We start from the raw sequence: 13,868 nt of genomic DNA on the forward strand, positions 1-13,868 counted from the left end.
ACAATATGAGCAATCAATTGCATTGAATCTCAATCTAACCCTCAAAGACCTTCTATTCTCATACACTGTTTTCCTCCATAGCGCCTCTTCGTCGTCTCTCTCTTTCACTTGCAGCTCTTCGGATTAGATGAAAATACTTTATTATTGTTAGTTAATATGTGTATATTTTAATTAAACATAATTTTTAAATTTATTCTTTAGTTGTTTTATATTAATATTTTTATGTAGTGAATAAAAGTGTATATATATATAAGTTAATATGATTGAATGAAAATATAATAAATATTTGTTGATTTTCAATATAACTAAAGGCTGGAAACAAATGGACTTAAGATTATTAATTTTATAGACATTTGTATCCAACTTAATTGACATCCTTTTGTATGCAGTTTTTTTTTTTTTTTGAAGAAATATTGGTTTCATTGCTTAAGAAGAGCCTTGCTCAGTGTTTACAAAATCCCTAATGCAAAGTGGGAAATTATTTATCCATAATATCTCCTGATTAAGTTGTAGAGCCATCTGTGCAAGCATATGAGTAACCCCATTGCCTTTACGATGGACGTGTTGGACTTTCCAATCCATGCAATAACTCAGTTTCTGTTTGGCATCCAGCAAAACATTACCATAGCTATACAGCCATTGTTCTTCATGCTTGAGTATATTAAGTGTCTCCAGCGCATCACCTTCAAGCACTATTCTCTGTATGCAGTATTCTTATTATGAGTTATGAATTATATATTTTAACATTAAAAAATGTATATAAGCAGGTAGTAGTGAATCAATGAGACATCATAATTAATGATAATAACGACAGATGGAAAAATTGTACCTGTATTAGCCAAAAATAAATAGCCTGCCCAAACTCAACTCAACTTAATTAGGATTGATATAGCCTACCCAAAAAAAAAAAAAAAAAACCCTTAGGATTGATATAACGTCTTGATCATGATTTTCTCACAGCTGGTACAAGTGGGTCAATCAAAAGTTAGCAGTTACTTTCTAATATTAAATAAAAAAAGTCATTATCGCTTTTTCGATCTTTTTTAAGAAAATCGTTAAATTAGTCTTTAGGTTTAGGTTTGACATTGTGACAAATAAATTTTTGAAATTTTAAAACCAACAAATAACACAGATAGACCTTAAGGGGTGTTAGAATATATTATTTTCTTTATTAGAATATTTTATATTTCCGTTATTTAATTTGTAATGTAGGGTTTATTTATTTCCTTATGTATTTTAGGGTTTAATTTGGGTTTCTTGGTCACTACTCATTGTCTCTCTATAAATAGAAAGTTATATAATATTGATTGATATAGTGAATATACAAGATGTAGCTCATACGTCTCTATCCGCTTCCGCTCTTTTTTCTTTCTCTTTTATATTTTAGTATTTTATATTCTATATATATATTTCAACATGGTATCAAAGCTTATATATTTTAACATGGTATCAGAGCCATGTTTCTGTTTCTGTGGCTTTCAATAAAAGTCTTATGACGTTTCTATGGTGTTTTCTAGCATTCTCTTCTGATGATCTCTTAATTTTGTTGTGATCCACGGCTTTATTCATTGGCGAATCTTGGCACAATGCGGTTTTGGCCCTTCACAGGAATTTTAACGGCTAGTTTTCGTTCTCCGGCCTCATTGTCAGTTACGGCTTGGCCCTTCACCGGATTCTTTTAGTGGCTTGTCTCCGTTCTCCGGTATTTCTCCAGCTGTCACTTTCAGCCTTTCTCATCTTTGTTATTGGCGAACCCTGGCACAATGTAGTTTGGCCCTTCAAGGGATTTAATGACTAGTTTTCGTTCTTCGACCGTCATTGTCAGTTGCGGCTTGGCCCTTAACCGGATTCTTTTAGCAGCTTGTCTCTGTTCTCCGGTATTTCTCCGGCCGTCACTTTCAGCCTTTCTCACCGTCATTGTCTTGATCCAACCATCGACTTCAGATGCCTTCAATTTATTCTCTTTTCCAAACTCAAGCTTACACCTTGAGTTTGAGGGGGGATGTTAGAATATATTATTTCCTTTATTAGAATATTTTATATTTCCGTTATTTAATTTGTAATGTAGGGTTTATTTCTTTTCTTATGTATTTTAGGGTTTAATTTGGGTTTCTTGGTCACTACTCATTGTCTCTCTATAAATAGAGAGTTATATAATATTGATTGATATAGTGAATATACAAGATGTAGCCCATACGTCTCTATCCGCTTCCGCTCTCTTTTCTTTCTCTTTTATATTTTAGTATTTTATATTTTAGTATTTTATATTTTATATATATTTCAACAAGGGGTAATTTAATTGGTTGAAGGCCGTCTCAAATAAAGCGGAAAATAGTAGTTCAAATTTTTTACGTCCTCTCTCTATTCTTGGTTGGTCATATATTAAAAGAAAAATACTTTTTGTGATATGCATATGAAACAAATAAGTCTCTTTGTACAAATTCTAGTAATTTTTTCACCAATCATACCCGACATGAAACTTGGGGACAAGATTCACAAGGAGGCAAGTCGGAGCCAAAGTAGTTAGCTGATCATAAGCAACAGCGAGCAACCGAGACATGGAGGCCTATGCGAGCCTCTGTTACGGGCACAGAAAGATATGTGTCACCTCTTCATTGCAGACCATTGGGAGGGCCTTTCAACGATCGATGTGCATGGAAGCTATGCGAGGGTTAGAAGTAATGATATAAGGAGGATTAGAGTCCTCTTAAATGTGATGTGACTTTTAAAATCATTAATAGATCGAAATTCAATAATGACCACCTCAAATTTAATGATGATTTTAAAAGCCACATCACATTTAAAAAGACTCTAATCCTCCTTATATCATTACTTGAGGGTTAGATAGGATGATTCGGCCACCCTTAAAGATCGAATTTGGGAATAACCAAACCACTTCTAAAACTTTTCTGAAGTTGGTTTCACCACCCAATACTGTCAAAACTTATATATATATATATATATATATATATATATAGTCTTGGTCCAATAAAGAAAAATATTTATTACTCATAAAAGAATAATTTTGTCAATGTAATTGTGATGTATATGTACTCACTCTCCTAGCTCCTTCGAGAAGGATAGCCGCCTAGCCGGCGTAAGCGAGGCTATCATAAGTGCAAATTAAAGCACTTGATTGGCCTCTTTTAACTTCTTTTTTTCTTTTTTTTTTCAAAACAAACAAGATTTCACACTTTATTAATAAACAAAACAACCACTAGGGATAGCTTTCCCGCCGCTTATAATATCATAGACACACAATGAAATTTCTTTAATTCAAATTCGATTTATGGCGTACTTAATGGCTTTACAAGCCAATGAATGAGCGGTTAATAAATTGACGTCCCGTTTTACATGATCAATTTTTTAAGAGCAAAAATGCTGCATACCATCTTTAATTCCGTTCAATTTTGCTCCAATTTTTACTCTCCGCCTTGACAGCCATAACAGCTTATAAGGTGTCTCCTTCCAAAAACAAAATAAAAAATATTCATCTCCTTGCCTCTTTTTACTTAATTGCCACACTAGTCAAATGGAAAAGCATGATTCGTCCGTGACGTAGCAACAAAGTATAGAGAAGACATAACCTGAAGAAAATTCCGTATATAAATCAACAAAAAGACTTGCGTAATGATTCCTTATAATCACCACCGTAATTTGTCGGCAGTCGTAGATTTTCACACAACCTTAACTAATAAGCCCATTGTTTCTTACTAAATTGCTTTTTGCCACAACGCTTCAAAAACAACGCACGCACTTTGAAAAGTATAAGGGTTTTTTATTGGAAGCTGTCAAAGACTAGGGCCAATAGAATGCCTAGACAAACTCCCAACTTTTTAAATTATTATTATACTTCTTTTTGTCGGTGCAACGTGTATAATACCCAACGCCAACCCGGCTCATATCATGAGTGCTGCTTATAATTGTATTAAAAAAATAAATAATTAAATGCTACAAGCCAAGAGAGTTATCATAAAAGTTTCTTTAAATTATTTACTATTGAGCGTGTAATTGATTAATATTAAATTTTAATTAAATAATAATTTTAAAAGTCACTTTATTTTTTAAAAATAACTTCTAAAATTATTCGAAGCTAGACCTTATTACATTTTTATTTTATTATGTTAATGTAATAGTACTTAACAATTTTTAGATTTTTTTTTTTTAAAAAAAAAAATGGCAGATGGGCATTGTTACATCAATTCAGTGCAATGAGAGTAGGATGAAGGTGTAGTATATATTATAATTACTCATCAAGAAATGTTATATATTAGATTACTGGATTGATGTGGTAGTGCTCGTCGATTTTTATTTTTATTTTTTTAACAAGAACTTATCAGCATAGTAGAATAAAGGTGTAGTGCATGTGATATATGTAACGCTACTCTTACTCACTACATATGTGCCTATGTGGTCAAAAATTTGAATCATATTTTTGTTTACGTACTTCTTATATAAAAGTTAAATGCTACGTAATTACTTTTACTTTTTCACTCCCATTCTTTAGGGAGTGTCAAAATACTTGATTAAATTACTAAAAACACCATTTCTTATAATAAATTTTTTGTTTTCTACACCAGTCACCAGTTAAATGCAAATGATTACTATCCACGAATATATACCAACTAATTTATTGGATAATCATATAAGTTAGAATATAATGCAGACAGGGTGATGCAAACAGAAAATAACATGAATTTGACCCCTCACCACCAAGATGTAAATAGATTGAAAATGGCTGGCTAGGCCTAGAATATGCATAACACTTGGCCATGATAGTGCCATAAATGGTTTTTGTATTCAACTAGTCAAGTAAATGTCTTGTTTAAAATGTTTGGTTTTTATCTTAATCAAATGGAAAATAATACAACGTTGGACCATGTTCTTTCGTCACCTAACACCCCCCACATAAAACCTAGCTAGCACCCAGTTTTGCCTTTTCTTGATTCCTGCTTTGAAGCTAAAATTTGCAAGTGGAGAAAGAAAACTACAAGACGATCAATTTTTAACCACATGATTATCCGATCGATGATGCAAACCATGACTTCATCAAGGATTGAGACTGTGGAGTGGGTGTAGCGATTAAGCAAAGCTGCATGCCACATCTTTATTACATGTCAACGGTATTTTTTAAAAATAAAAAAATATATATTCTCAGATAAAATATAAATTCTCCCAGCTACTAATTGCCTGTAATTTCAAACATTCGGTACGCAGTTGTGACTGATTATGCACGTTCTTTATGTTTTTTTTCTTTTTAAAATAAAAAATAAATAAATGGATATATAGTCATATCGATCTATGAGATGTGGTTGACTGTGGTGGGTTATCAATTTCCAAATTCCTTCCTTCGTTGTAATTCTTTTTTGAAGAAAAAAAAAAGAAAAAGAAAAAGGAAATTAATTAGGTGGTCTCTCATGCATTCTTAATCTGTGTACATTTTTCATTGGTTTGTTGGTTTTGTAATAAAGAAAGTACAAAATTTGATAATTGGTGAAGTTTCTTTGGAAGTCGTGAGATTGTCCGAGTCAAGTCCTGTGGGAAGTTAATTAACAACATTATTCACACATTCAAATACAGAATAGTAGCTAGCCAGCTGCCGGTTTTTGATATGATCAATATCAATCGGTCACAAAAGTTTGGCCAACGTAGGAAAAAAAGGCAAAGGATCGGAAGACAGATATGTACACATGTTTTGCAAGAGATTTTAATATTTTATAGTTGTTTTTAGTCGGATTTTGAAGAGGTTATCTGACATAGAAATCGTAACCAATTCATGGATGTTTCCCGCTTGGTTCCATAGCGTTTGTTGCAGGAAGAAACAAATAAAAAAAAAATTCTTTTGATTAATCACCCACATCTGATCACAATCATGCTATTATATTGCGTAGACAATTGGGCAACCATGATTAGATTTCGTTTCCCTCGTGTTATATTATATAGATGTGTTATTAATTTATCATATGCCTTGTTTGCCAGAATGGAATAAAGATTTTCTCATTCGGAGGCCAATCTTAATTCTTAAGCAATATATATATAGATAGATACGTTTGTATATATATATATATATATATATATATAACTTAATAAAAAGATCTTAAGGAAAAACAAAATTGAAAATGAGGGAGGGTATATGGCCTTCTTGGCCAACACTTGGTTTCGTCCTTGCTTGCTTATATATATAATAAATATCTAGACAAACAAGCTTAATTTATAAAATTTGATGATGAAACCGTGGCCATTTGTTTAAGAATGAGAAATAAATAAAAATACGGCTGACCAAGCTTGTTAAAAATAATCTAAATGACCTCAAAATCAAGAGAAGTACGTGTGGACGGTTATATGATTATGCTGAAGTTCTAGTAAAATTAATTATTGATTTTTTTTTTTTTTGAGCGTTTTAAATGAAAGTAGGAGAAAAATATTGTAGTAGGTATTGATCACTATTTTTTTTTTTACTTTTACAAGTTGTTGTTGATTCAAATGCTTACTTTTACTCATACGTCGTCATTTTTAATTAATTCAATATGAGTCGTATAAGAATTAGCAAATATAATTAGTCCAAAACCAAAACACAGGAAATCAAAAATAAATCAATAAATAATGACATAACCGAGTGGATAAACGAAAGGATTGGAGTGAGATTTGGTGAAATGGAATAAAGTTAGGTGTAGTTCGGACAGAGCTTTCAAGGCCTTCGTGCGGTTTTGCGCTGAAGTCTCCCACGGCTTGGCGTGAAGAGCTGGACTCCAATCCATTACTCCACGTCATCACCCCTCCCGGCCTCCCCCCTCTTTTAAACCCATCCTCCACCCCCACTTCTCCTTCAATTCTTCGAACCGGCTAAAATCTCTCTCTCTCTCTCTCTCTCTCTCACAGGCAGAAGACAAAAATGGAGGGTCTGATTCCTTTTGTGTACAAGGCGATAATGCAATACAAGAATGGAAACGAAGGGGCACTAGGGTCGTCGTGGTTCAACGAGTCACCTTCAGCTTCCTACATGCGACTTCCCGGCGACTCGGGTCGTTTCCAGACGTCGGATATACAACTTTTCCGTTCAGACTGCCGCTTCTCCACAACCTCATCTTCACCATCTTCCAGGGCTCCTTCTACGACGACGACCCAGATAATAGTGTCGTCCGGAGTCCAGTCTCCCCTTTCCCGTTTGACTCCCCGTCGAGTGGCAAGTACATGATAACCACCACCATCATCATCATCATCATCGTGCAATGAATGGGGAAGACCATGTCTAAGGAAAGCTGAAGGCATGGAACTACTTTTTTATGGGCTAGCTGTTAATAATTGCATCTACAGAAGTTGTGTACCACGAAGATATTAAGTTTAATCTTTTTCTTTATTTTTTATATTTGCTTTTATTGGCTTTTAGTTTGGTTTGGTCAAGTGATGATAAGCGTAAGGGAAAAAAACCCAAAAGGGACCCCTGCGTCTTAATCTGTTGTAGTAAAAGTGTGAAATGTAAAGGTAAAAAGGAAATTACCTTACAAATATGCAAGTTGTAAATATGGATTGTGATGTCTGAACAAAAACGATGTGCCATGGCCAAAAGGCCCAGAAGGCCATATCCTTATAAATTAACTGTAATTTCAATGAAGCAGTTGATTTTCTGCTGTTCGTTCTTCTTTCCCTTTCTTGCTTCTTTTTTTTTTTCTCTCTTTGGGGTATATGGTTGACGTTTCCTTCTTAGCTTCTGTTTTTTTCTTAATTGTCAAGTTTTTGGTGGAGAAAGATGGCCGGTGTGGATGATGGCGTCAACAACATATACTTAAAACCACAATAAATAAACTGGTTTATCCTACTTTTATTTTTAAAATTTTAAATTAGGTCCCGTAGGATGACCGTTTGATCTTATTAATTGTCACCCAAAATGTGACCATGTTTTATTATACAAAATGTCCCCATTAATTATTATGGTGCTGGTTATCTTTATTATATAGCCTGACATCATAATGTATATCCCCGTTAGTTAATCAACAGATCGAAGAATCAACCGTACGTATAAGAAAATGCAAAATCAAATGCACCCCACGAATTAGGAAACAAGAAATCATCTCCAACCCAAACTTAATGATCAGTTTCCTTTTATGTTTTGATTTTGAAATCTCACCCGCCGCCAACCTTCTAACTCTCGTCTATACATAGTTAGAGAAATAACAAAATCATTTTTCTTCTCATCTTTTGCCTATTTTCGTAAAAATGAATGAGTGAATCGCTATGTGTTTCACGAAGTTGATGGCGAATTTGCAAAATGACGGTTAAAATCTAGTTGATAGAATGATACGTAACATGACTCAGTTAATTATGAGTTTCACAAATTTAATGGTAAATTTGCAAAAAAGATAGTTGGAAGATGGTTGATAGATAGAATAATGTGTAACATAACTCAATTAATTACGAGATTTGTTCTGGTTTGCAATTTGTAAACGTGAGATTTAAAAATAGTAATTTTAAAATGATGTGTTGTGATTGCATTTTATGTGAGTAATCTACTCCGACATCTTATTTAATTTGTAATACCTTAAAGAGTTAAATACCTAATTTTCCTATAGGGTTTCAACACTTTATTTTTTGCTCCTTAAAGTTTCATTTGGATCATAGGAGGTTCCTGTAGTTTTAATAAAGACGGAGATGATATGTTAAACCCTAAACCATCATTTCCGTTTTTATCAAAACTACAAATACCTCATGTGATCCAAATGAAATCCTATGAGGCAAAAAATAAAGTTCTGAAACCCTAATTAGGGGAAATTAGGGAAAATTAGGTATTTAACCCTACCTTAAAATTACTTTTGCTTTTTTGTTTTTGTTTTTTTTTTTTTGGGATTTTTCAATATGTTGTAATCATATTTAAGGTCAGATAACTTAGATTATCCAAGAATAAACAGCCCATGGTGTTTTTTTTTTTTCCCTCTGTGTTTAGAATGTGTGTTTTTTCAATCAGAACATTTGAAATCCAGTTTTCTTTTTTCAATCGATGCCTAAGGTGACGTGGCAGTTTGAGCCTTAGATTACGTGTAAAAAGTATAGCAATTCGTGCATCAAAGGGCCACCCATGTCCACGAAGGAAGCCAGCTCTGGTTAGCCTTGTTGGACTCGGACTCCACCACATTTCTTAGTCAGCGAGAAACTCTTAAACCTCACAACTCAGAAGCTTAGGTTTTGTCATATTCCTCACTCTCACGGAGAGCCCTCTTCTCAGTCCCGGCAGAACTCTCTCTCTTTCTCTCTTCTCTCTCTGTTTGTGTAAGTTTCTGTATTTTATGCCTTTACCTCGTTTCTGATCTTCCTTTGAGCATACATTGGGAATCTTTGTTCATCCAAAAGTTTCTGAGAATCTTTGTTGATAATATGCCGTTCCGGTTATATAAATTTTGTGTCTTGGGATTGAATTTGATTCAATTTTGCTCTCTCTGCCTATTATTGTTGCTATTCTATCGCATGTTGTCTCCTGTACAAACATGTAATAGTAAAAGTTTTAAACTGTAAAACTGATATGGGACAATCACGAGATTGAGAAGAAGAGTGGAAGAGAGAAAAAAAAACAGAGAAGAAAAATTGAAAATAGGGAAAGAGACAGAGAGGGGTATTAAGAAGGAAGGAGAAGAAGCACCAAAGAGAAGAATAGAGGTGAGGGGGGGGGGGGGGTGGTGAGGAAAAAAGAGGGAGATGACAGCAGTCGTTCAATTCTTAATTCATCATAAGCTGCTAATACAATAGAAAATATGGTTCAAATAGACTAGGGATTAAACCCTAAACCTAACCCTAATTGTAAACCCAGAAAAATAAAATAAAACTACAACCAGTTTGAAAAATAAGCAATGTAACAAATAAAATGCAAACTAATAGGAAGCCCATAATAATTCAGTCCTCAATCACCCAAGCAGAAGGTGTGATCTGTGGGTGTCTCCGTCAAACACTGATGTTTATCCCATTTCAGGGGATCAGCAAAAGCTTGAAATTTGTATCTTCATTCAGCTGAAACATACATAAAATTTTTTATCAAGTTTGCCATTTTATCACACTGGTTTATAATTTGGGGATCCCTCCTATGCCAAACTCTGACTTACCTTGCATTTGTTGATTGTGGCAAGTTTAATTCAAGACCTGTTTATTTGTTCACGATTTTTAAATGAAGGAATGCCAGTTTTAAGTTTATCAGATAATAAGAACTAGGATCCATTCAATATTGATACCATTTTTGGTGCTTCTTTTCCTAATTTACCATTTTAATCTAGAATAAGCTACTTGCTGACTCTGATGATTTACAATACAGGATATAAGGATTTAGGCTGCCAATATGAAAGCGCTTATTCTTGTTGGAGGTTTTGGAACACGGTTGAGGCCTTTGACCCTCAGTGTTCCAAAGCCACTGGTTGAATTTGCCAACAAACCCATGATACTGCATCAGGTCTGTCTTTGGAGCAAGTCCTCCTTTCTTCAAATAGTTTGTGTGGTTGGCTTTGAAGACTTAAAACGGTTTTCCAGTGCTATTATATTTGGTTCTCCAGCTCACACAAGTTTCTTTCCTCCTTCCCCATCCTATCCTTTTCTTTTCTTTTCTTCTCTTCTAACATGTTATATATAGTTTCTTTTCAACCTGACATTATGCATCTTGTTCTAGATCCAGCATGAGACTATTTTTTTTCGCTTTCTTTTTATGTCCTGGTATCTAGAAATTTAGAGGTGTATTTATTTTATCCCTGACTTGCTTTAATTTCAGATTATAATTTGGATTTAGCTCTAATTATTCGTTCATCAATCTAAGTTATATGAAAATCAGACCAAGCGGCTTTTTAGCATAACTTATTTACATGCTCCAAAAAGAGGCCAGTTAACAGTTGAATGAATCATTTCAACGTATTAAGATCCAAATCTCAGAAAGGGACAAGTTTGGCTGATCAGTATAATCTCTCACTTTCCCTATTTTAACCATGGGCTGCATATTATCTTATTTGTTATCAGATTGAAGCTCTCAAGGCTATTGGAGTAACTGAAGTGGTTTTGGCCATCAATTACCAACCAGAGGTAAAATTACTCCGATCTTTGTTTACTGCAATCTTCATTTGTATTTTATTTTGCCATTTTTGCAGCCAAATTTTGAATGCCGTTATTGATCTAATGCACTTTTCTCCTTCTGCAGCTTATGCTGAATTTCTTAAAAGAATTTGAGAAAAAGCTTGAAATCAAGATCACCTGCTCACAGGAGACTGAGCCTCTTGGTACAGCAGGTCCTCTAGCTCTGGCAAGGGATAAATTGATAGATGGCTCTGATGAGCCTTTCTTTGTCCTTAACAGTGATGTTATAAATGAATACCCACTAAAAGAAATGATTGAATTCCACAAAAGTCATGGAGGGGAAGCTTCCATTATGGTGACCAAGGTAATTATATCTGATTCATACTTTATACCAGGATAATGAACCCCTTTTCCTCACTAAAAAGATAAATCTCCTGTTTGTTTAAGGTGGATGAGCCGTCAAAATATGGTGTGGTGGTTATGGAAGAAACAACTGGGAAAGTGGAAAAATTTGTAGAGAAACCAAAAATATTTGTGGGCAACAAGATCAATGCTGGTATCTACTTGTTGAATCCATCTGTTCTTGATCGGATTGAATTGCGGCCCACCTCAATTGAAAAAGAGATATTTCCTAAGATTGCAGGAGAGCAAAAGCTGTATGCCATGGTCTTACCTGGGTTTTGGATGGACATTGGACAGCCAAAGGATTATATTACAGGCCTAAGACTGTACCTGGATTCCTTAAGGAAAAAATCCTCAGCAAAACTGGCCAGTGGATCTCACATCGTGGGAAATGTTCTTGTTGATGAGACTGCTGTAATTGGAGATGGATGTCTAATTGGACCTGATGTAGCCATTGGTCCAGACTGTGTAATCGAGTCGGGGGTTCGGCTCTCACGCTGTACGGTAATGCGCGGAGTTCGAATCAAGAAGCACGCTTGCATCTCCAGTAGTATCATTGGATGGCATTCCACCATTGGGAGGTGGGCTCGAGTAGAGAACATGACAATCTTAGGAGAAGATGTTCATGTTGGTGATGAAGTTTACAGCAACGGGGGTGTTGTCCTGCCTCACAAAGAGATAAAATCTAGCATTTTGAAACCAGAGATTGTCATGTGACTCTTATGGTCAGATACGGTTCAGGTATCTTGTGTGTTCAGTACATTAATTTGATCTGAAAGTGTTATAAAGTTTTTTTTAGTAAAAAAAAAAAATCTTTAGCTGTAATTGCTAACTCCTATTTTGAACAGCACAAAGACTATTATGTGTTTGTACTTGCTGTATACGTTGTCCGGGAATATAAGAGACTTTAATGGCAAGGCTTTCATGACATAGAGATGAAAGCAATTAGCAGAGCAATTAGCAGAATATCATCATTATATATATATATAATCTAAGCAATACAAGGAAAGGGGAAGGGGCAAAACAATACAGAAAATGGGTATTACAGGGGATAACCCCAAAGAAATTGTGTGCAGCCCACTTAGCAATATCATTTAACGGTCGTTTTTGTTGGTTAATGTTGGTTTAGTTTGATCCATCCAATCGTTATTATAGGGCAGAAGTCAATAATTGTTTGAATTTAATTAATTTTCTTATAACCTTTCGTTTATTTCTTTTTTATTATTTTTTTTACTGTTTCTAGTTTTTTTTTTTTTTTTTTTTAAATGTTTCGCAAAAAGGTATTTGAAATTGAATTATAATGTAGTTATTTAAAAGAAACGTGAGAATTGGAAACAGAATAATTAAGCTGGAAAATAGAGGAACTTTATTAAGCTCAAATATTTCAATGACAACAATAAGCATCAGCATTAAGGAAAAAAATTGTTAAATAATACACTAAAAATAATATTATTACCTCCTCAATAATTCAATTTAACATTTTAAATGGTCTTAGGGTGGCTAAAGATTTTAAATAGGTCAAATTTTTGTAGGATTGGTGCAGGTTCATTGAAATGGGTGAAGTAGGACAGACCTTGTGACCATGGCCGATTTTTAATGCCTCCGATTCCTGAAGTTCAACTCTTTGAAAAGGTAGATAATGAATTGATACTTTGTACACATTTGGTTGAATCTAAGGTTGTAAATGAATATATTAATCGCTCACGAATAGGATGGGTTCAGCTTGGATAAGTTTGGCTTAGAATCGGTTCATTTATTAAACGAACAGAGTTTGAATAAAAATTTATACTCATTGACTAAACGAGCCGAACTTGTATAAACTCAATTTGGCTCATATAAGCTCATATAACATTATTTTTATAATATTATTTTTAATTTTGTAATGAAAACATGTTAAATATTTAAAAAGATAAAAATAAATTCTTTTTGTAATGTAATAGATATAGCTTGAAGATGAAGTATTGTAATTGTATGTGTCGATATAAATATGTGCATTTGTGTATATATGAGTGGGATTATGTGTGTAATGAATGTACATACATACTATAAGATAAAAATATAAACTCAAAAGTAGATTGTTTAAAATTCAAGTTAATTTATTTAATTACTCAAATATTCACAATTATCAAATAATTAATAATTAGTATGAATTTACAAAAAATAAAATAAACAATCATGACATTAACTTATATATAGAATGAATGAATGAGTTAATTGAGTAGCTCATAAACGTTAAAACTCATCCGAAAAATAAATGAAGAGAATTTGAACATATTATTTAACTCAGTGATAAACTCAAGTTCAACTCATGTTTGAAAATAAAAATTAATGAATTGAGCTCAAACATTCAATACTCAACACAAGCCAAACTCAGTGTGAACGAGTGTGAGACTAGTCGTCCGAATAGATGCATGTTTAGAGCAACGGAGGAA

At 33.7% G+C, this 13,868-nt stretch overlaps 1 protein-coding gene across 1 annotated transcript; it reads left to right on the top strand.

The window, feature by feature from the left end:
- The first annotated feature begins 9,082 nt into the window (after window positions 1-9,082).
- Window positions 9,083-12,375, top strand: LOC132191783 (mannose-1-phosphate guanylyltransferase 1-like). The gene is made up of 5 exons (XM_059606880.1): window positions 9,083-9,261; window positions 10,292-10,426; window positions 10,981-11,043; window positions 11,159-11,398; window positions 11,482-12,375. The coding sequence occupies exons 2-5, from the start codon at window positions 10,316-10,318 to the stop codon at window positions 12,151-12,153; spliced, it is 1,086 nt and encodes a 361-aa protein (XP_059462863.1). The 5' UTR covers window positions 9,083-9,261; window positions 10,292-10,315; the 3' UTR covers window positions 12,154-12,375.
- The last annotated feature ends 1,493 nt before the right edge of the window (window positions 12,376-13,868 follow it).

This window comes from Corylus avellana, chromosome ca9, assembly GCF_901000735.1.
Source record: "Corylus avellana chromosome ca9, CavTom2PMs-1.0".
Lineage (NCBI taxonomy): Eukaryota > Viridiplantae > Streptophyta > Magnoliopsida > Fagales > Betulaceae > Corylus > Corylus avellana.

Excerpts from the sequence above, each read along its gene's own strand:
- LOC132191783 (XM_059606880.1), top strand. The coding sequence starts at position 10,316 with ATGAAAGCGCTTATTCTTGTTGGAGGTTTTGGAACACGGTTGAGGCCT. Across the intron at positions 10,427-10,980 it reads AACCCATGATACTGCATCAG|ATTGAAGCTCTCAAGGCTAT; the intron begins GTCTGTCTTTGG and ends ATTTGTTATCAG. Across the intron at positions 11,399-11,481 it reads CTTCCATTATGGTGACCAAG|GTGGATGAGCCGTCAAAATA; the intron begins GTAATTATATCT and ends TGTTTGTTTAAG.